General features: G+C 52.7%; 2 protein-coding genes across 3 annotated transcripts in view; one reads left to right on the forward strand and one right to left on the reverse strand.

Annotated features, from left to right (window-relative positions):
- Positions 1–9,893: 9,893 nt before the first annotated feature.
- PHOSPHO1 (phosphoethanolamine/phosphocholine phosphatase 1) lies at positions 9,894–16,470 on the forward strand. Its single transcript, XM_017854015.1, is given in 8 exon segments — positions 9,894–10,200; positions 10,646–10,739; positions 13,054–13,165; positions 14,032–14,153; positions 14,674–14,978; positions 14,981–15,009; positions 15,012–15,311; positions 15,313–16,470. Coding segments are annotated over 6 exon segments (1,056 nt in total). The 5' UTR covers positions 9,894–10,200; positions 10,646–10,739; positions 13,054–13,120; the 3' UTR covers positions 15,568–16,470.
- Positions 16,471–16,596: 126 nt separating this feature from the next.
- The window catches only part of ABI3 (ABI family member 3), a 13,141-nt gene continuing 8,697 nt past the window's right edge, over positions 16,597–21,040 (reverse strand). For both annotated transcript variants that reach the window (XM_017854013.1, XM_017854012.1), the window contains exons 4-8: positions 19,859–19,944; positions 19,533–19,628; positions 19,149–19,306; positions 17,583–17,717; positions 16,597–17,253 (exon numbers count right to left, since the gene is read on the reverse strand). In XM_017854013.1, coding sequence (XP_017709502.1) covers positions 17,090–17,253; positions 17,583–17,717; positions 19,149–19,306; positions 19,533–19,628; positions 19,859–19,944 — 639 coding nt within the window. In that variant the 3' untranslated portion in view covers positions 16,597–17,089. The remainder of the gene's footprint in view (positions 17,254–17,582; positions 17,718–19,148; positions 19,307–19,532; positions 19,629–19,858; positions 19,945–21,040) is intronic.

Genomic DNA, 21,040 nt, shown 5'->3' on the forward strand with positions numbered 1-21,040 from the left:
CTAAACCCCCAAAACTCCCATTTCCAATTTACATGACACCTTTCCTCCTCTGGAGCATAAAAGTGCCTCCTTTAAGTGGAGGTTTCCAAATGTCCGGAATACACATGAAGAAGGATATATACACTCCTTGAATAGGCACTTTTTGCCACTTTCCCTAATAATGTGCTGTTTCTGGTCAGGCACAGTGGCTCACACCTGTAATCCCAGCACTTTGGGAGGCCGAGGCGGGCAGATCACAAGGTTAGGAGATCAAGACCATCCTGGCTAACTCGGTGAAACCCTGTCTCTACTAAAAATACAAAAAATTAGCTGGGCGTGGTGGCGGGCACCTGTAGTCCCAGTTACTCGGGAGGCTGAGGCAGGAGAACGGAGTGAACCCGGGAGGCGAAGCTTGCAGTGAGCCGAGAACGCGCCACTGCACTCCAGCCCGGGCGACAGAGCGAGACTCCGTCTCAAAATAAATAAATAGATAGATAAATAAAGTGCTGTTTCTACCAAAAACCACTAATAATGTGTTTGGTCACCAGTATTAGGATCCTAGTTTGATGAAACGACATATATTATGTGTCCTCAAAGAGCAAAAAGAAAATTCCAAAAAGTTTGACACCCCGAGTTAGGAATCTTAGCTGTATCTACCAGAGGACTATCCTTCTAGTCTTCAAGCTGAAGATGAGAAGTCAGGTAAGGCCTCACATTTCCAGTGGCTCTGGAAACTTCCTTTCTTTCNTGAGCCAAGATCACGCCACTACACTTCAGCCTGGGCGACAGAGCGAGATTCCGTCTCCAAAAAAAAAAAAAGAAAGAAAGCTGAAAGAGAGATAGGATTGTGTCCTGATGCTTTTGGCATTTAGGAGGTTTTTTTTTTTCCCCCTGGAACAGAGTGTTGCTCTGTTGCCCAGACTGGAGAGCAGTGGCATGTGTCTCATGCATCCATGTGAAGAGACCCCCAAACAGGCTTTGTGTGAGCAACAAAGCTGTTTATTTCACCAGGGTCCAGGTGGGCTGAGTCCGAAAAAGGAGTCAGCAAGGGTGGTGGGATTATCCTGAGTTCTTACAGGTTTTGGGATAGGCAGTGGAGTTAAGAGCAATGTTTTGTGGGCATGGGGTGGATCTCACAAAGTACATTCTCAAGGGTGGGGAGAATTACAAAGAAAATTCTTACGGGTGGGGGAGATTATAAAGAACATTGATCAGTTAGGGTGGGGTAGAAACAAATCACAATGGAATGGAATGTCATCGGGTAATCTATTTTCACTTCTGTGGATCTTCAGTTGCTTCAGGCCATCTGAATGTCTACGTGCAGGTCACTGGGATATGATGGCTTAGCTTGGGCTCAGAGGCCTGACATTCCTGTCTTCTTATATTAATAAGAAAAATAAAACAAAATGGTGGTGAAGTGTTGAGGTGGCGAAAAAGTTTGGGGGTGGTATGGAGAGATAATGGGTGATGTTTCTCAGGGCTGCTTCCAGCAGGATTAGGGGCGGTGTGGGAACCTACAGTGGGAGAGATTCAACTGAAGAAAGGTTTTGGGGTAAGGGGTGATATTGTGGGGTTGCTAGAAGGAGCATTTGTCGTATAGAATTACTGGTTATGGACTGGACGCGGGTTTCTATGAATTGAGAAACTAAATGAAAGACACAAGGTCAGAATAAAAGAAGGAGAAAAACAGGTATTAAAGGACCAAGAACTGGGAGTACCCAGGACCTCCAATTACAGAGTGTTGAAGGGGGTTCAGCGTCATTACTTGCTTGGTTGGCAGAAGTTTAAGCTCTATCCTTGAGTTTTTTTATGTTGTCATATACCATGCCAGATTAGTTTAGGTAAAAACAGCACTCTTCATTTTAAAATATACAGAGTCCTCTTTTTTTCAGCAGTTTGTAAGTCGAGGCCTTGGTGGTTTTGGAGGAAAGAGAAATGCAAAGCCAGCAATTGTTTGTTAAAGAAGAATTAGAAACGGCTGGGAGAGAGTGACTGGGATTGATAGTGTGGTGGAGATAGCTGGGGAGAGGTAGAGGGTGGCATAAGAACAGGAACGAGAATAAGAGTAAGTATAAAAGTAAAGTATAGGACTTCATCAGGGTGAAAGTATTGGAGTGTACTTTGTCACTGAAGATCTTCTATCCACTTAAAGAGAGACTTAAGCGTGGCAGTTTGAGGTAAAACCAGGCGCCACTGAATACCAAGAACCTAAGAAACTGAGGTGGGAAGGCCAAACCGAGGAATTATGTCTGACAAAAGGGAAGAAATGAGCTCGGTGGCCTTCTCAGACCCCGTGGGAAAGGCCTCTACCCATCCAGTGAAAGTGTCTACCTAGACCAAGAGGTATTTTAGTTTCCTGACTCGAGGCACGTGAGTAAAGTCAATTTGCCAGACCTGGGCAGGGGCAAATCCCCGACCTTGATGTGTAGGGAAGGGAGGGGGCGTGAACAATCCCTGAGGAGTAGTAGAACAGCAGATGGAACACTGAGAAGTGAGTTCCTTGAGGATAGATTTCCACAATGGAAAGGAAATGAGAGGTTCTAAGAGGTGGGCTAGCGGCTTGTAACCTACATGCAAGAGGTTATGAAATGACAATAGGATAGAATGGGCCTGTGAGGCTGGAAGGAGATATTTTCCTTGGTCTAAGAACCATTCACCTTGTGTGGGAAGAGATTGATAAGTGGAAGTTTCAGTGGGGAAGTAGGTGGGAGTGACCAGATGAGAAGGAGAAAAACTGCCGTTGAGGGACAGAAGTTGGAAGGCTAGCTGCTTTTTTAGCTACCTTATCAGCATAAGCATTGCCCTGAGCGATGGGATCTGATGCGTTTTGATGGCCCTCGCAGTGTATGACTCCAACTTCCTTTGGAAGCAAAGCAGCCTGGAGAAGAGTTTTTATTAAAGAGGCATTAATGACAGAGGACCCTTGCGTAGTGAGGAAACCTTTCAGCCCATAAAACAGCACGGTGGTGGAGGATATGGGGTCAGTATAAATATTGACGCGTAGTCCCTTTGCAAGAGTGAGGGCCCGAATTAAGGCAATGAGTTTGGCTTCCTGAGAGGTAGTGGAGGGGGGCAGAGCAGTAGCCTCAACGATAGATGTGGAAGATACTATAGCATAGCCTGCCTTTGCTGGTGTGTGGCGATTAATCCTGGTGGAACTGCCATCAGTAAACCACATGTGATCAGGGTGAGGAACAGGAAAGAAGGAAATATGGGGAAACGGGGTGAATGTCAGGTGGATTGGAGAGATACAGTCATGGGGGTCAGGTGTGATAGCCAGAATAATGTGGGAGGCCAGACTGAAGTCTGGGCCAGGAACAATGGTAATTGTGCGAGACTCAACAAAGAGTGAGTATAGCTGAAGGAGCCGGGGAACAGAAAGTATATGCGTCAGGTGTGAGGAAGAAAACAGATTTTGGAAGTTATGAGAACTGTAGAGAGTGGGTTGAGCATAGTTTGTGATTTTGAGGGCCTCTGAAAGTACTAGGGCGGCAGCAGCCACTACACACAAACATGAGGGCTAGGCTAAAACAGTAAGGTCAAGTTGTTGGACAGAAAGGCTGCAGGGCGTGGTCCTGGCTCTTGTGTAAGAACTCGGACCGCACAGCCCTGCACTTTGGCTGTGTGTAATGAAAAGGGTTGGGATGAGTTAGGGAGAGCTAGTGTGGGGGCAGCTTCTAGGGCTGTTTTTAAGGAACGGAAAGAGGAGTGGCGAAAGGATTTAGGATCTATGGGGTCGGCTAGGTATGGTTTTGTGAGTTTACATAATGGTTTAGTCAGGATGGTAAAACTAGGTATCCAAAGGTGGACGTACCTAACCATGCCTAGGAAGGAAGGGGTTTGGGAGATTAGCCAGACACGATCAGCAGGGAAAGCATGTCTGTTTTCATAAAGAATTATGCCGAAATAGGTAATGGATGAGGAAGAAATTTGGGCTTGACTGAAGTAATGGGGGCTATCTGTGAAGCCTTGTGGCAGTACAGCCCAGGTAATTTGCTGAGCCTGATGGGTGTCAGGGTTAGTCCAAGTGAAAGCAAAGCGAGGTTGGGATGAAGGGTGCAAGGAACAGTAAAGAAAGCATGTTTGAGATCCAGAACAGAATAATGGGTTACAGAGGGGTTGTGGAGGGAGGTATTGAGGATAGCAGAGGATAGGATGGCTTTGGCACCATGGGGTGGATAGGCAAGACAATTTGGTTGATAAGGCACAGATCCTGAACTAACCTGTAAGGCTTGTCCGGTTTTTGGACAGGTAAAACGGGGGAATTATAAGGAGAGTTTACAGGCTTTAAAAGGCCATGCTTTAACAGGCAAGTGATAACAGGCTTTAATCCTTTTAAAGCGTGCTGTGGGATGGGATACTGGCGTTGAGCAGGGTAAGTGTGATTAGGTTTTAAGGGGATGGTAAGGGGTGCATCATTTGTCACCAAGGAGGGACTAGAGGTATCCTATACTTGTGGATTAAGGTGGGGACATACAAGGAGAGGATGTGAAGGAGGCTTTGAACTGGGGGAAAAGGTGGCAATGAGGTGTGGCTGTAGCCCAGGAATAGTCAGGGAAGCAGATAATTTAGTTAAAATGTCTCGACCTAATAAGGGAGCTGGGCAGGTGGGGATAACTAAAAAGGAGTGCTTAAAAGAGTATTGTCTAAGTTGGCACCAGAGTCGGGGAGTTTTAAGAGGTTTAGAAGCCTGGCCGTCAATACCCACAACAGTTATGGAGGCAAAGGAAAAAGGACTTTGAAAAGAAGGTAATGGAGTGGGTACCTCTGTATTAATTAAGAAGGGGATGGACTTACCCTCTACTGTAAGAGCTACCCAAAGCATCTGTGATGGTCCAGGAGGCTTCCGAGGCGATCGGGCAGTGTCAGTCTTCAGCTGCTAAGCCGAGAAGATCTGGGAAGGAATCAGTCAGAGCCTTGGGCCAGTTGGACAGTCCAATTTCCAGTGAGTTCCCGCACAGATGGGACATGGCTTAGAAGGAATCCCGGGCTGTGGGCATTCCTTGGCCCAGTGGTCAGATTTCTGGCACTTGAAGCAAGATCCTGGGGAAGGAGGTCCTGAAGGAACACCTGGCCGCTGCGGTTCAGGCGTTTGGAAGTTCTTGTGTGCTGGAGATGTGGCTGGGGTTTCTCTCACAGTGGAGGCAAGTAATTGCAACTCAGAAATACGTTGCCTCTACTCTATTATTGTACACCTTGAAGGCAAGGTTAATTGAGTCCTGTTGTGGGGTTTGAGGGCTGGAAATTAATTTTTGGAGTTTTTTTCTAATGTCAGGAGTTGACTGGGTGATAAAATGCATATTAAGAATAAGGCAGCCTTCTGGCCCCTCTGGGTCTAGGGTGGTAAAGTGTCTAAGGGTTGTTGCCAAACGGGCCATGAACTGGGCTGGGTTCTTTACCTTGGGTAGTTTTGTTTGTCATAATTAACAGCTTTGTAAGATGCCTTTTTAAGCCCTTCAACTAGGCAGGAAACCATGTAATCTCGCCTAGGTACACCTGGGGAATCGGCTTGATAGTTCTTTTTCGGGACCAAATGTCTCATGCATCCATGTGAAGAGACCCCCAAACAGGCTTTGTGTGATCAACAAGGCTGTTTATTTTACCAGGGTGCAGGTGGGCTGAGTCCGAAAAAGCAGTCAGCAAGGGTGGTGGGATTATCATGAGTTTTTTTTTTTTTTTGAGACGGAGTCTCGCTCTGTCACCCAGGCTGGAGTGCAGTGGCCGGATCTCAGCTCACTGCAAGCTCCGCCTCCCGGGTTCACACCATTCTCCTGCCTCAGCCTCCCGAGTAGCTGGGACTACAGGCGCCCGCCACCTCGCCCGGCTAGTTTTCTGTATTTTTTAGTAGAGACGGGGTTTCACCGTGTTAGCCAGGATGGCTCAATCTCCTGACCTCGTGATCCGCCCGTCTCGGCCTCCCAAAGTGCTGGGATTATAGGCTTGAGCCACCGCGCCCGGCTATCATGAGTTCTTACAGGTTTTGGGATAGGCAGTGGAGTTAAGAGCAATGTTTTGGGGGCAGGGGGTGGATCTCACAAAGTACATTCTCAAGGGTGGGGAGAATTACAAAGAAACTTCTTAAGGGTGGGGGAGATTATAAAGAACATTGATCAGTTAGGGTGGGGTAGAAACAAAGCACAATGGAATGGAATGTCATCGGGTAATCTATTTTCACTTCTGTGGATCTTCAGTTGCTTCAGGCCATTTGCATGTCTACATGCAGGTCACTGGGATATGATGGCTTAGCTTGGGCTCAGAGGCCTGACTGCATGATCTCTGCTCACTGCAACCTTCGCCTCCCAGGTTCAAGCAATTCTTCTGCCTCAGCCTCCCAAATAGCTGGGATTATAGGCGCACACCACCACACCCAGTTAATTTTTGTATTTTTAGTAGAGACAAGGTTTCATCATGTTGGCCAGGCTGGTCTTGAACTCCCGACCTCGAGATCCACCCACCTTGGCCTCCCAAAGTGCTGGAATTATAGGCATGAGCCACCGCATCCGGCTGGCTTTTAGGAGTTTCTACAGCTTTTTCATAAAGGTGGTTTGTAGATAGCACCCACGAGCTTTGGCACTCCCACCACCTGGCTGAAGGCAGAACTCGGCAGTAAAAACTTGAAACCACCAGTGGCCACAGGAAGTCATCTGCCTACCCTCCCTAACCCCATCAGTGAATTAGGAAACCAGGTTGAAACTGCTGCTAATTGCCTCAAAAGGTTAGGATTGGAATCAGTTGCCTCCAGGGCACTTGTGTGACCTTGAAAAAGTCCTTTTATCTCTGAGTCTCAATTTCTTTATAAAATGGGGATGGATAGGCTGGGCATGGTGGCTCACGCCTGTAATCCCAGCACTTTGGGAAGCCGAGGTGGGTGGATCACCTGAGGCTGGGAGTTTGAGACCACCCTGACCAACATGGAGAAACCCTGTCTCTACTAAAAACACAAAATTAACCGGGTATGGTGGCACATGTCTGTAATCCCAGCTACCGGGAGGCTGAGGCAGAAGAATCATTTGAACCCGGGAGGCGGAGGTCGTGGTGAGCTGGAGATTGCGCCATTGCACTCCAGCCTGGGCAACAAGAGTGAAACTCCGTCTCAAAAAAGAAAAAAAAAAGTGGGGATGGAGAGGGCTGGGCATGGTGGCTCACACCTGTAATCCCAACATCCCAACACTTTGGGAGGCCGAGGAGAGTTGATCACCTGAGGTCAGGAGTTCGAGACCAGCCTGGCAAACATGGTAAAACCCCGTCTCTATTAAAAACACAAAAATTAGCTGGGCATGGGGGCAGGTACCCATAATCCCAGCTGCTTGGGAGGCTGAGGCAGGAGAATCGCTTGAACCCAGGAGGCAGAGGTTGCAGTGAGCCGAGATCACACCACTGCACTCCAGCCTGGGTGACACAGAGAGACTTTCTCAAAAATAAATAAAATAAAATAAAATAAAATAAAATAAAATAAAATAAAATGGAATAACACTGGAACAATCTGTTATTGTGAAGAAAAAGTGAAGGAGCACAAATGGAGTACTAACCTGGAGCTAAATACAGCAGGGGACTTGTTTCATTCAACATCTTCTTTTTTTTTTTTTTTTTTTAGATGGAGTGCTGCTCTGTCGTCTAGGCTGGAGTGCAGTGGCATGATTTCGGCTCACTGCAACCTCTGCCTCCCGGGTTCAAGTGATTCTCCTGCCTCAGCCTCCCGAGTACCGAGTAGCTGGGATTATGATTGCATGCCACCATGCCTGGCTTTTTTTTTTTTTGTATTTTTAGTAAACCATGGGGTTTCATCATGTTGGCCAGGCTGGTCCCAAACTCCTCATCTCTAATGATCCACCTGCCTCGGCCTCCCAAAGTGCTGAGATTACAGGCATAAGCCACTGCACCTGGCCTCACTCAACAAACATCCAAGGCCCACTGTGTACCAGCCAGGCTGTCTATGCTAGGGGATCGGGGTATATCAATAAGACAAACATGGTCCTCACGCTGCTTACAGGAGAGGAGGGATGACAGACAATGAGAGGGACAGTGTGGGGTGATGAATAAGGCAACCAGGTTCATACCCCAGCCCTACCACCTGGGTGACCCCAGACAAGCTCACTTTTGTTGTTGTTGTTGTTGTTTTTTGTTTTGAGACAGGGTCTCACTCTTTCACCGAGGCTAGAGTGTGGTGGTGTGATCACAGTTTACTGCAGCCTTGACCTTCCAGGCTCAAGCAATCCTCCCACCTCAGCCTCCCAAGTAGAGCTGAGACTACAGGTGCATGCCACAATGCCCAGCTAATTTCTTAATTTTTTGTAGAGATGGGGTCTCCCTATGTTGTCCAGGCTGGTCTCGAACTCCGAGGCTCAAGCGACCCTCCCACCTTGGCCTTCCAAAGTGCATTCTCCCCACCTACATACCTCTTTGTGACCCATTGGAGTCAGGTGTGTCCAGGTTTGAACGGCTAGGCAAATAATTTATCGAGTGTTGTGAACATTCGGCCATAAACGCAGCGACCTAACCCGAATGCCCAATTCATCATATGTTCTCAGTAAATACCAGTTTCACGTCTTTCCTCTCTAAACACAATCTTCTCCTTCTCCTCACTAGCAGGCTGGGAGGGCCAAAAGGAGGAGATTAGGGTCGGGGAGACACAGACTCTTAGGAAAAGGGGAGAAAGTGCGTTTTCATTTATAGTGCCATTTGCAAAAGGGGCAAACTGTCTGTCACCACCCCTCCACCAACTTTACGGGCGGAGGAGGGGGAGTCACTCCCCCGCTACCCCCCGCAACCCTCAGTAACCTATAACCTGGGGAAAGGGTCCCGAGAGCCGGGCCAGGACGCTGCGCCGCTGGGTTTAGGACCCGAGAGCGGAATGGGCAGGAGGTGGAGGTGCACTTCTGCAAATCTCAGGAACCGGAGCCCTGGAGGCGGCGGATGAGAAAGTCCACAGCCCTGGAGGCGGCGGATGAGAAAGTCCACAGCCCTGGCAATTTGGAGTGTGTGGGCAGGGATTTAGCGTATATCCACAGCCGCTCTAGTGAGGGTGCCCCCACCCAAGCACCTCGGAAGGGCAGCGCTCCATCGCCACCCTGCTACCCTTTCCCCGAGCGCCCAATCCCACCTTGGCTGGCGCTCCGGGTGCCTCCGGGGGAGGAGGGAGGCGTGGCCTCGGGCGGCCCGCCCCTTTGATGTGCGCCGACGCCTCTGTGATTGGACAGTCGCTTGTGACGTGTGGGGACTGCGGTGGGCTCCGCTGCTGCAGCAGCCGCAGCGCCGGCCGCGGCTCCGGCTCCGGCTCCGGCTCCCGGGCATTTAAAGGGGACGCGGCGGCTGCCCGGGGGGATGGGGGGCAAGTGGAGGGGACGGCTCAGACGCACATCGTCCTCAGTCCCTCGGGACTGGAGGGACTCGTGAGCCGGAGCCCAGAAATCCGGGGGTGGATAAGACACCGCGTCCCCTCCAATTCCCGTAAGCACCCCTCGCTCCATCCGGCGCCCCAATACCTCAGCTAGCCCCCTTCCCCACTTCTTACACACCAAACTCAGCCGGGACAGACCTCTGCCGCCGCCGCCCCCACGTGAGTCCTGGGCCCCGGGAGATAGGGGAGGGCTGGGGTCCCGGCGCGGGGTGGGGGCTGTGGAGTTTGAAGGCGCTCCTTCACGCGCGTGGCAGTGGGGGAGTTCTGGAGCTCAGGAGTGAGTGCCCTTCTCTCTCCTACCCAGGAACATAGTGCTGGGGTATCCCTCCGTCCCTGACTCTGGCAAAGCCAAGGAATTGGTGTCCCCTTGCTCCCTGCCACCCACAATACCCCTCCCCAGCCGCGCACCCCCCGCCCGCATTGGAGCCCAGCGCCCGCCAGCTGGGGGTGCGCCAGAGTGCTGGCTTCCTAGTCACCTCTAAAAATATCTCTCCCCCAACCCTACCGGCAGCTGCCACCTCCCTGCCCCTGCCCCTAAGATCCCCTCCCAGAATGTCCTCCCAGCCAGGCAGTGCCCAGAGGTGACTGCTAGACCCAGACGCCTCACTGGCACCAGGGCGCAGGGCCACCACCGCCAGCTGGTCAGGACCGCAAGCTCTCAGCCCACGGGAGTCTCCAGGGCCAAGGGGGAGCTCCAGCTGCAATTTTCCCAAGAGGCGCCAGAGACTCCTGAGTTCTAATCTCGGTTCCGATGCTGTGTGACTCCCAGGATGTTAGCTTGACCTCTCTGGGCCTCTGTTTTTCCTATCTGCTGTTCAGGCGTGGTGAGCAAGGAAGATGGTCATGTTTGGGAGCACTGTCCGGGAGAGGGAGGAAATTCTAGCTTAGTTTTTGGATCTGATTTCTAGTGACTGATACAAGGAGACTTGTTTTTGGACAGAGAGGGCTTGTTACTGTGGTCTTTCTGGAGTCCTCGCCTCCCCATCCTCATTCTGCACATTTCCTGTGGAAAACTATCCCAAAACTTTTCTAGGAACTCCATCCACCCAGTAAGAAGGGAATTTCAAACTTAGGGCCTGTATCAGAGAGGGGCCTGTTTCCCTCCCCACCCCCTTCCCACATATTTAATCTAAGAGCATTTGTGTGAAAGGCAGGAGAAGCAGGCAGGAATCTGACTCGGTGCAGAATTAAGGAGGTAGGCACTACTTTTAGGTGGGACTAGAATATGGACTCCCTGCAACCCCCTAGAAACCCTTCTCCCTTCTCTAGCCTGTTAGAGAAGCTCAGATCCTGCCCCCTACTCTGAGGGACTCTGTTTGGTGACCACAAAAGGATTTGATGACTCAGAACAAAGGTGTCAGAGGTGAGAGACCTTTTGGAACATCACAGGAGCCAAATTCCAACAGGGGAAGGGGTCCCTCTGACTCCTGTGGGGTGGGGACGAGGTGTCACGGCATGGTCTTCTCAGTTTTCAGGGGAAGAAACCCAAGATGCCTGACTTTCTGCCTTGGAGACTAAAAGAAACAAAGGCAACTCACCAAACAATAAGTGTTTAACTGAATCCCCTAGATACTATTATTAGCAGAAAAATGTAACTGTCTTTTATGATGACATATGAGGAATTGTGTGTGTGTGTGTGTGTGTGTGTGTGTGTGTGTGTGTTTTGGGGATGGGGTTATTCCCTCTGTCACCCAGGCTGGAGTGCAGTGGTACCATCACAGCTCACTACAACCTCTGTCTCCTGGGTTCAAGTGATCCTCGTGCCTCAGCCTCCCAAGTATCTGGGACTATGGGCACAAGCCACCATCCCCACCTCATTTTTGTTTTTAAAGAGACAGGATTTTGCCATGTCACCCAGTCTGGTCTCAAACTCCTGGACTTAAGTGATCTGCCTGCCTCGGCCTCCCAAAGTGTTGGGATTACAGGCTTAAGCCACCCTGCCTGGCTGAAAAAATGAGAAGTTTTGACCATAATTAATGGTCAATAGAATAGAACAAAGGAAGGAAGGAAGGAAAGAAGGTAGGAAGGAAGGAAGGAAGGAGAGAAGGAAGGAAAAGAAAAAGAAAAAAGGAAAGAAAGAAAGAAAAGAAAGAAACTAAGAAAGAAAGAAAAGAAAGAAAGAAAGAAAAGAAAGAAAGAAAGAAAGAAAGAAAAAGAAAGAAAGAAAGAAAGAAAGAAAGAAAGAAAGAAAGAAAAGAAAGAAAGAGGGCAAAGTAATGAGACCCTTCTCTATGAGATGAAAGCTGGTCCCTGGGTAGCTGCTGGTGACCCTTTGGAATCTTTGTATCTGCCCCTTGCTTCTCCACGTGCTGCATGTGCCTGTCCTGTTTGCTTTTACAAGGGGAGTGGCATCCCTGACCTTTCTCTTATAAATCGCCTGGCTGAGGTTGGACATGTGATATCAGCTGGGAATCTGGAAGGTTGGAAGTCCCTCCAGATAGGACTGGGGACAGCTCCAACCCATGCCATTTCCTTGTCCCTCATGCAACCCTCCCCTTCTCTCCCACCTCTTCCTTAACCTCTCTTCTCTCCCATCCCTCACCCTCTCTTTGCCCACTGCTTCATTCAGCTTTGACCACCTCTCCCAATTCCTAGATTAGAAGTTCTTGGAAAAAACTGAGAGCTGCATTCCATCCCTGCAGAAGGATTTAACACATGTGTGGTCCAGGTGTTGTGAGGGAGGGGGTACTACAAGATGGATAGTGCTAGAGCCTGTGCCCTGCTCCTGGGATGTCCCTGTCTCTGTCCTGGGGCAATTGCTTCTCCCTCCTGGATAGTCAGGGAAGTGTCACCTTGGCAGAGGGGTTTACAGTCACCATTGTCACCACCAGAGGGCAGCAGCCAGCCAGACCTTAGCTCCTCTCCAGGTCTTGTCTCCTGGCTCTCTGTATCTTTCCAAATCTTGTCCCAGCTGCCTCTGGTCTCACTCAACCCCAGGAGCACAGGTGGGAGAGTAGAGAGGCACTGGAAGTTGTAGGTGGTATCCTTTGCTGCTCTCTTAGTGAAGTCCCCAAGAGGTTAAACCCAGTCCCCAAAGCCACACCAAAGTCTAGCCGAGATTTCAACCTGACTCTCCTGTCTGACCACCGGACCCCTGAGAGCACCAGGGAGGCCATTCCCAGATCACCTGTGAGACCTGACTGGGGGTCCCAGACCCCAGCTATGGTATAGTAAGCTTTGGTCATCTTCCTTTTTGAGGGCACGAGGAAGGCAAAGCTGCGGTCAAGCGTTCAAGAAGCAGTCTATGCCCCATGTAAACAGCGTGGCTGGTTAGTTAACCTCTCTGAGCCCTTCTCATTGGCTGAATTTATGACTGATGAGTAGTGAGAGAATATGAGTAAAGGTGGTTTGTAAACTATGATGTGTCAAACACATTTAAGGGACAATGATGATACTAGAGAAAAAACACTGGACTCAGGCTCAGATGTGGGTTTGAGATCGGTCTGCCATTTAGAGTGGGTGACTTTTTGGAAAGTCAGTTAACTTCTCTGGGTCTCCGATACCATCTGAAACCTCTCTAGAGTTGTAGGTGCTGGGCCTATTTGAGGGGTTGTTTTTGCTAAGACCCTGGGAGTGCCTCCTGTGGCTCAGCAGAAGGATCAGGGCCAGGTGGGTATTCCTGGTGGAAGCAAAGGCAGCTGACTGGGCACCCTCAAATGAACTTTTGTGGTTGTCAGGAACGTCTGACGACGGCTGGAGGCCAACAGAGTCCCTACAGGTGGTGCCCACGGTAATGCACCAACAATGAGTGGCTGTTTTCCAGTTTCTGGCCTCCGCTGCCTATCTAGGGTAAGTGGGTCCCTCTGGGGGTCTCCTAGGATGAGGCCTCAGCCCCCAGTTTTCCATCACCTTTCCATAGGGCCTTCCATAGGGCTATCCAGCCCATTTTAGGTTTACCCTCATCTCTACTGGAGCTTCATGATTTCCTAGAAGCTTCCATCCCAGGTATGGGGTCCTGATGCTTTATATCTGCAATTTGAAGGTTCCTAGGCCACTGAAATGCCCACGGCATGTTGATGAGACCATAGGGTGACTCTCGGGATGAGGTGGAAGGGACAGCTTGGTTGGGGCGGCAGATAGCCAATCGAAATCCCAGCTCTGAAATGAGGAGCTTGGGCTTCTGTTTCACAAGCTGTGCCAGGCCATAAGCACCCCAGGAATATGAGAGAGAGGTTTAGGAAGAAACCAGAAAGAGGAACAATCCCATCTCAATTAACTGGGGTGGGAGCTGGGTGGGAGAAAAGCAGTGTGTGGGTATCTGGAAGCTGCACGTCACCTGCCTACTGCCCCTCTGCACCTCTCACACACTGGCAGGCAAAGGTGATGGAGACTTGCTGCTGAGGGCTCTTGCTGCCTCCATTGCTTGCCTTTCCTTGTGCCCTGACATGTCCCCTGTTGTCCTCTGTCCTCTCCCTTGCTGCCTACCACCCTCCCCTCCAACATGACTCTGGCCCAAGGTCTCCACTTCCTGGAACTCCCCTATCCCTGCCCCTACTCTGTCTTCCTGTCCAGCAGTCTGTCTCCAAGATCCCCTAGCATGATTTCCTCTCAGCCCTCTCTTCCACACCCCTCAAGTCCCCACTACCTGGCCCTTCCCACTCCTCTGCCTTTTCAGCCACTGCTGCTCTCTCTCTTCTCCCTTACCTGTCTCCCAGGTATGTCGTGGCCTGGTGCGGGAGGCTCTTACCTCCCCAAGCCCCACTGCTTCTCCTGCTGCCCGCTTGCTTCGGACTCTGGCAGAAACCCCACCCGCTGACACGTTCCTCCTGGGGAATTGGCAAGTGATTAGTGATGAGCTGTCAGCACAGGGCCCTCAAACTCCCTGGAGAAGCTGTGCCCCATCCCTAGACCCCTGTCCAGTGCCATTGGGCTGGAAGCAGCTCCCAGAGAGCCATAGATTCCCCACAGCCCAAAAGTTGAATGGGGAAGCTGGTCCAGTTGGGTGGATGGGTGGTTTCCCTTGACTCTGCCTCAGGGAATGAGGAAGGGGAGAGTTCCCACCACCCTCTCTTGATCCACACCAACAACAGGGGCCACTGGAAGTCTCCAAAACAGTCCAGTCCGGAAACTTCCCCAAAGTGGTGATCCTTGGAAGCTGCTCTTCCCTTCTTTTGACCCTTGTTAAGCCCCATTGGCCCCTGATGAGAGTACTGAAAACAGGTGCCAGGAAGCCCTCTGGGCATAAACCCCGGTGCAGTTAACTAAGAGGTGCCACTGGGGTAGTCAGGGAAGGCTGGGGATAGAGGTGGTGGCATTGGGTACTCCTCCCAGCTTAACCAGACTTGGGTCCTCCTCAGGTCTTGGATGTGCCAGCGCCTCTGGCCGTGGCCCGCTAACCAGCCTCTCCCGGGCGGGCTCCTGCCGCGCCCCCTCTCGCTTGCTCCCTCCTCCTCCTCCTCCTGCTGCTCTCCCCCCTGCTCCCAGGACGGCGGGATGGCTGCGCAGGGCGCGCCGCGCTTCCTCCTGACCTTCGACTTCGACGAGACTATCGTGGACGAAAACAGCGACGATTCCATTGTGCGCGCCGCGCCGGGCCAGCGGCTCCCGGAGAGCCTGCGAGCCACCTACCTACCGCGATGAGCCTTCTACAACAAGTACATGCGTGCGTCTTCCAGTACCTGGGCAAGCAGGCGTGGCGCGGTCGCGGACCTGCGCGCGCGTCTCGGAAGGCCACCCCTTGTCGCCAGACATGGGGCGACCGCTGCAGTTTTGTGGCTAGCAGGGCACCTGCTTCGAGGTGTTCTCATCTCATGATGCCCAAACACCTTTGCCATGGAGAGGCGCGCTGCGCGCCACCGCCCCACAGCCTGTTTCCGGCCGCCATCCTCGCGCAACTAGTCCGGTCGACCCGTGGCGGGACAGGCTGGCTCTGCGGCCGTTTCCATACATCACGTTGCCGCGCTGCCCGCCAACATGTGCAAGCCCAGCCGTGCTGCAGCTACTACGAACGGGCCCACGACGGCGTGCACTTCGAGCGCCTCTTCTACGTGGGCGACGGCGCCAACGACTTCTGCCCCATGGGGCTGCTGGCGGGCGGCGACGTGGCCTTCCCACGCCGCGGCTACCCCATGCACCGCCTCATTCAGGAGGCCCAGAAGGCCGAGCCCAGCTCGTTCCGTGCCAGCGTGGTGCCCTGGGAAACGGCCGCCGACGTGCGCCTCCACCTGCAACAGGTGCTGAAGTCGTGCTGAGTCTGGCCGCCTGCAGGGGGGCACCCCGGCCAACGGCGGAGGGGGCGGGGAAGGGGGATTCGGGAAAGACAAAGTTAGTTTTACTACTCCCTTTTCCCTTTGGCTTTGCTATGTCCCTCTGGGAATTTCTGGAATCTCGTCTTTAGGGGCTTGGGGAAGGGGGTTCAGAGCCGTCCCTATCTATGCAGTTAACCCACCTCGGCCGCCTCCCCCGCTCCACTGCGCACGGCTGAGTTCTGGAGTCTGACCCATCGCGGGGGTGGCGCGCAAACCTTGGAAGGCAGCAGTGTTTCCTGGTCCTACCAACTGGGAGGAAGGGGCTCCCTGGCAGGTGAGAGAAGGAACATCTCCCGCCGCTGTAACTGTTGCCTCGGGCTGCGTGACCGCCCCCGCCTCCAGTCTGCTGTGGAGGGAACCCAGGATCCTGAAATTCTCCTGGCCACAAGGACTCCCCACGGACAGAAGAGGGTCTCCACCTATGGCCCTAGGCCTTTGCGATCTTGCTTCACCCTACGCGACCCCACACTATTTCTGTGCTGTCTACACCCTCTTGCCTCCCGACCCCCTCACTCCTTTCTAGCACCCCCAACGGAAAAGCCAGAGGGAACAATCGCCTCCTGGTGGTGGTACGAGGTAGCGCACCGTCCGGCCCAGGTCCTGCCAGCCAATAACCTCGCAGCGTGTGACGGTGTCTCCTTGCACCCCAGCCTCATCTATGCAGCAAGAGACCAGGCACTTCACCAAAGTCACCCTTGCAGGCTGGGCCCTCCATGCATTCCCCTCCCCACCCCCATGGAACAGAAAGCCATGATGTTTTTAAGCAGAACCAGCGAAACCCAAGCCCCTCCTTCCTCTGGTGTTTTACAACTATAAAGGAGGTAAAGGGGGAAGAAATGACTGAGATCTCTGGCGCGTCAGTCTGAGTTGAGAGTGAGGTGCTCTCGGAGAGCCCCGCTTAAGTCAGGGAGATGGTTCCCACTCTTGGGCAAGTGCCCAGCCACATATGAACACATCACACACACAGCAAGAAATGGGCAAAAGAACAAGTTGCAGTCAATGGCTGCAGAGGGATGTCTGGGGTCCAATGTGGGCTGCACTTTGTGGGTACTGAGGGAATGGGGAGATGCTGCTTCTGGGGCAGCTGGGGGGTTGAAGGTTGGGGGCTGTAATTAGCAGCAGCCTTAGAACTGGGATGCCTTTCAATCCCTCCTGGCCCCTTATCTCCGTGGGGCGGTCACAGGATGTCATCCATTTTATTCAAAGTTGGAACTTGCAGCAGGAGACTCTGCCCTGCATGGAGTAGGGGTCCTCTGTTGACAAACTTCTTGGTTTCCAGCTCTTCCCCATCTGCAACAGGCCTCTGGGTAAGTTCTCTCTCCCCAGGACCCCTTGCCTCCACGATGGGAGGAGGGAGCCCAAGAGCTGGGCAGACCCAGTCCAGCCGTGACTGGAGCTGGTTTTGGCCTGGGGCTCATGAAACCCACTCAGTGCAGACATCAGCTGCCCAGAGAGCCCTGGGCTGTCAGCAGCTGGGCTCCACATAGTTCCCGGGGAAGAATCCAGTCCCCTCTGAGCTGATGCCCTCGCACCAGCCATCGGAGTAGCGGCGAGTGACACAGATGACAGTGCCCTCAGAGAAGGAGAGTTCATTGTCCTTCTGGCCGGTGTATGGGTACAGTGTCACCACTGCAGGGCAAGAGAAAAGGGTGCTGTGAGATATGCCTCTTGCCCTCCCCCCCAATGCCATGGGGATGCAGGGTCTCAAGTACTAGACTCTAGGGACCATCTTGAGGGGCTTCCAAGCCTTCAGGACCCCTCCCCAGCTTAGTTAATATTTAATACCAAGCCAGCTGCCCTCTCCCCAGTTCTGTTCTGAACTCAGTTCATCAGAAAAATTGTGGGGAGCCCGGGGATAGATTCACACCTTTGCAGAGGGAGGAGAATGGGGGTCAGGGCAACAGACGCAGAAGCTGGGAAGTGGGATCCGGTGCCCCTCAGTCCCAGAAGTCAGGTACCTTTCTCCAAGTATGAGGCAGGCACCCAGCTGGGCTCATCAGGCCCAAAGCCTGGTGGGGGTGGAGGTAGCCCCAATTCATCTCCATCCAGGGGTGGAGGAGGAGGCAGGTCCAGTGGCAGGGGCAGCTCTTCATCTTGGGGGAAAAGCAGAAAGGCTGTAAGTGTGGCACAAGAAGCTCCTTCAGTGTGTCAGGGATCTGCTCGAGCTGGGCCCCAGAGAGAGCTGCTCGAGGCGCGTTGGGAGGCCAAGGTGGGCAGATCACCTGAGGTCAGGAGTTCGAGACCAGCCTGGCCAACATGTGAAACCCCGTCTCTACTAAAAATACAGAAATTAGCTGGACGTAGTGGCACACGCCTGTAATTCCAACTACTCAGGAGACTGAGGCAGGAGGATGGCTTAACCCAGGAGGTGGAGGTTGCAGTGAGCTGAGATCTTGCCAATGCACTCCATCCAACCTGGATGACAGAGTGAGACTCCATCTCAAAAGAAAAGAAAATAAAAAGAATGCACCCATCTCATGCAATCTTCCTCCAGCCCTCTGCTGTCCTGGTCCTCCCACAGTGCTGCTAGCACATAGTAAGTGCTCAGTAAACCCTGAAAGATCCAGCAGTAGAGGACAGTCAGACTCTACCTCTTATTAGCTGGGTGGCTCTTGGGCAAGTCACTGAACCTCAGCTTCAGTGGCTTCATCTATTAAGGAAGAGTGCTAAAGACCCTCTCATGATTAAGTTTATTTTGTTTTATTTTATTTTTTTGAAAGGGAATCTCGCTCTGTCACCCAGATTGGAGTGCAGTGGGGTGATCTCAGCTCACTGCAGCCTCTGCCTCCTGGGTTCAAGTGATCCTCCTGCCTCAGCCTCCTGAGTAGCTGGAATTACAGGCATGCGCCACCAGCCAGGCTAATTTTTGTATTTTTAGCCGTGTTGGCCAGGTTGGTCTCAAACTCTTGACCTCAAGTGATCTGCCCTCCACAGCCCCCCAAAGTGCTGGGATTACAGCCGTTAGCCACCCCGCCTGGCCCTTAGGATTAAGTTTATTATTATTATTTTTGAGACGGAGTTTCACTCTTGTTGCCCAGGCTGGAGTGCAATGGCCGGATCTCCACTCACCGCAACCTCTGCCTACCGGGTTCAAGCGATTCTCCTGCCTCTGCCTCCCAAGTAGCTGGAATTACACGCATGTGCCATCACGCCCGGCTAATTTTTAGTAGAGCCCAGGTTTCTCCATTTTGGTCAGGCTGGTCTCGAACTCCCGACCTCAGGTAATCCGCCTGCCTCGGCCTCCCAAAGTGCTGGGTTTACAGGCATGAGCCATCGCGCCCGGCCAGGATTAAGTTTAAATAAGAAAATGGATGAGAAGCTTCGAACACAGGGTCTGGTATACAGCAGGCGCTAAGTTATGTTAGTTAACTTCCTCCGCCTCCTTTCGCTCCCGTGCTGCGCTCCATGGAGGAGGCATTCACTGAGGCTGGCCGGGGCAGATCCAAGAGAGGTGGGCTGGGGAGTGGCAGGAGGCGGAAAAGCGACCCCACCGTTGGGAAGGAGAAGGGGGCGGAGCTCCTTACCTAGTGGGGGTGGGGACAACTCCTCTAGCGGGGGAGGCCGCTGGAACACCTCGACGGTTGCTGGTGGAGGAGGTGGGTCCAAGGAGTTGGGGAGAGGTGGGGCTGGAGGTGCTGCCTGCCCCTTGGGCATGGAGGCCCCACCGACACCTTCGGCGCTGCTGAACACCAGAGAAAGCAGGGCTCGGCCCGGTTGGCGACACGCCTTTCCTAATGCAGCATCCCCAGCTGGCCCCACCCCTCCAATCCTGAACCCAGCTCTGCACGTGTGACCCAGGACTAACTGGGTCCTTTCAAGCCCAGGAGTCACTATGACCACTGGCAGGAGGCCCCTCTCGAAAGCCACCTCCCACCCCTCACCCTCCCACGGGGGCTTGTAGGTCTCACCCTGCCGAGGCCAGGGAAGAGGCGGAGGAGGCAGCGGAGAGTCTGCCGTCGGGCACGACCGGGAGGTGCACTGGCTCGGGAATCCGGGGTGGTCTCCTGGCGGGGGGCGGGGAGTAGGTATTAGGAGGAAGGAGGAAGGCTTCTGGCCAGCAGGGGTCGGGTGTGAGCAGGAAAGGCAGGTGGCCGAGGGAGAGGTTTGGCGCCAGGCATCCAGCATGACGGCCTGAGCACCCGGGCGCCAGGGGTGGGTGGCGAGGCTGGGGGAGGAGAGTTTCAGGGTCGCACGGGGTAGGGCTAGGCTAGTTGGCGTCGCGGCGAGGTCTCACCCCAACGTGGCGGAGGCGGGTGTGGCAGGGGCCTTGACGCTCTTTCGAGACAGGGTGCCTGTCCTTGACAGCTGCGTGCTGAGGTCCTGCCAGGGAGCGGGAGGTAGGGCTGACATTTGGGGTGAGAGGCCGCTCCCCACCCTCATCCCCAAGAGGAAATGGAGGAGGGGCGGACGAGAACCGGGAGGGAGAGCCCAGCATAGCCAGTTCCCACTTCCACTTCTCAGGCCCCTCTCCTACACTTCCCCCACCCTACCCCCTTGTCATTGCCTGGGTTCTGGGACTCAATTCTACCAAAGCCGACAGCCACTTCCTCTGCACAGCCACAGCGGGTTGAGTGGGCCCAGCACCCCTGTCCCTCCCCCAGACCATCTCAGAGCCCAGGAAGCTGAGGCCCTGGCTTAGTGGTCCCTAACTTTGATTGGGCTGAAGAGGCGGTGGGGAAAGGAGAGGACACATCACACTTAGAAGTGTCCCACCTGTCATTTTCGAAGATTTGTGGAATTGGCTTTGGGGAGTTAGGGCAGAGAGGAGCACGACCCAGGCCACTTAGAGGGGATGCGCAAATGACAGGGCGCACACCCACATGAAAGAGGGAACTTCTGTTACCAATGGGACTTCCCCAAGGGGTGGGGACAGTGTTACCTCATAGGCTTCACTAGGGGCAAGACGAAAGGGATTTGAGCTGAAGCACAAAGAATGTAAGTTGGGCTGGGAGCGGTGGTTCACACCTATAATCCCAGCACTTTGGGTGGCTGAGGCAAGCAGACCACCTGAGTTCAGGAGTTCAAAACCAGCCTGGCCAACATGGAGAAACTCCATCTCTACTAAAAATACAAAAATTAGCTGGGCGTGGCGGCATGCACCTGTATTCCCAGCTTCTTGGGAGGCTGAGCCAGAAGAATCACTTGAACTTCGGAGGCAGAGGCTGTGGTGAGCTGAGATCACACTACTGCACTCCAGTCTGGGTGACAGAGCAAGACTCCATCTCAAAACAAAACAAACAAAAAAAAGGTCTCTTTTATCCCACTCACTCTGTTAACTAAGCTTATAGACATTCTTCTTTTGAAAGTACTGTTTTAATACCTAGGGGAAAAATGGGCCTTAAATGTTTTAAAAAGTAGATGGTTAATAAAAAAAATTAAAAAAAAAAAAACAAAGAATGAAGAAGTAGATTATGAT

Source organism: Rhinopithecus bieti, unplaced genomic scaffold (genome assembly GCF_001698545.2).
Source record: "Rhinopithecus bieti isolate Rb0 unplaced genomic scaffold, ASM169854v2 scaffold_35856, whole genome shotgun sequence".
Lineage (NCBI taxonomy): Eukaryota > Metazoa > Chordata > Mammalia > Primates > Cercopithecidae > Rhinopithecus > Rhinopithecus bieti.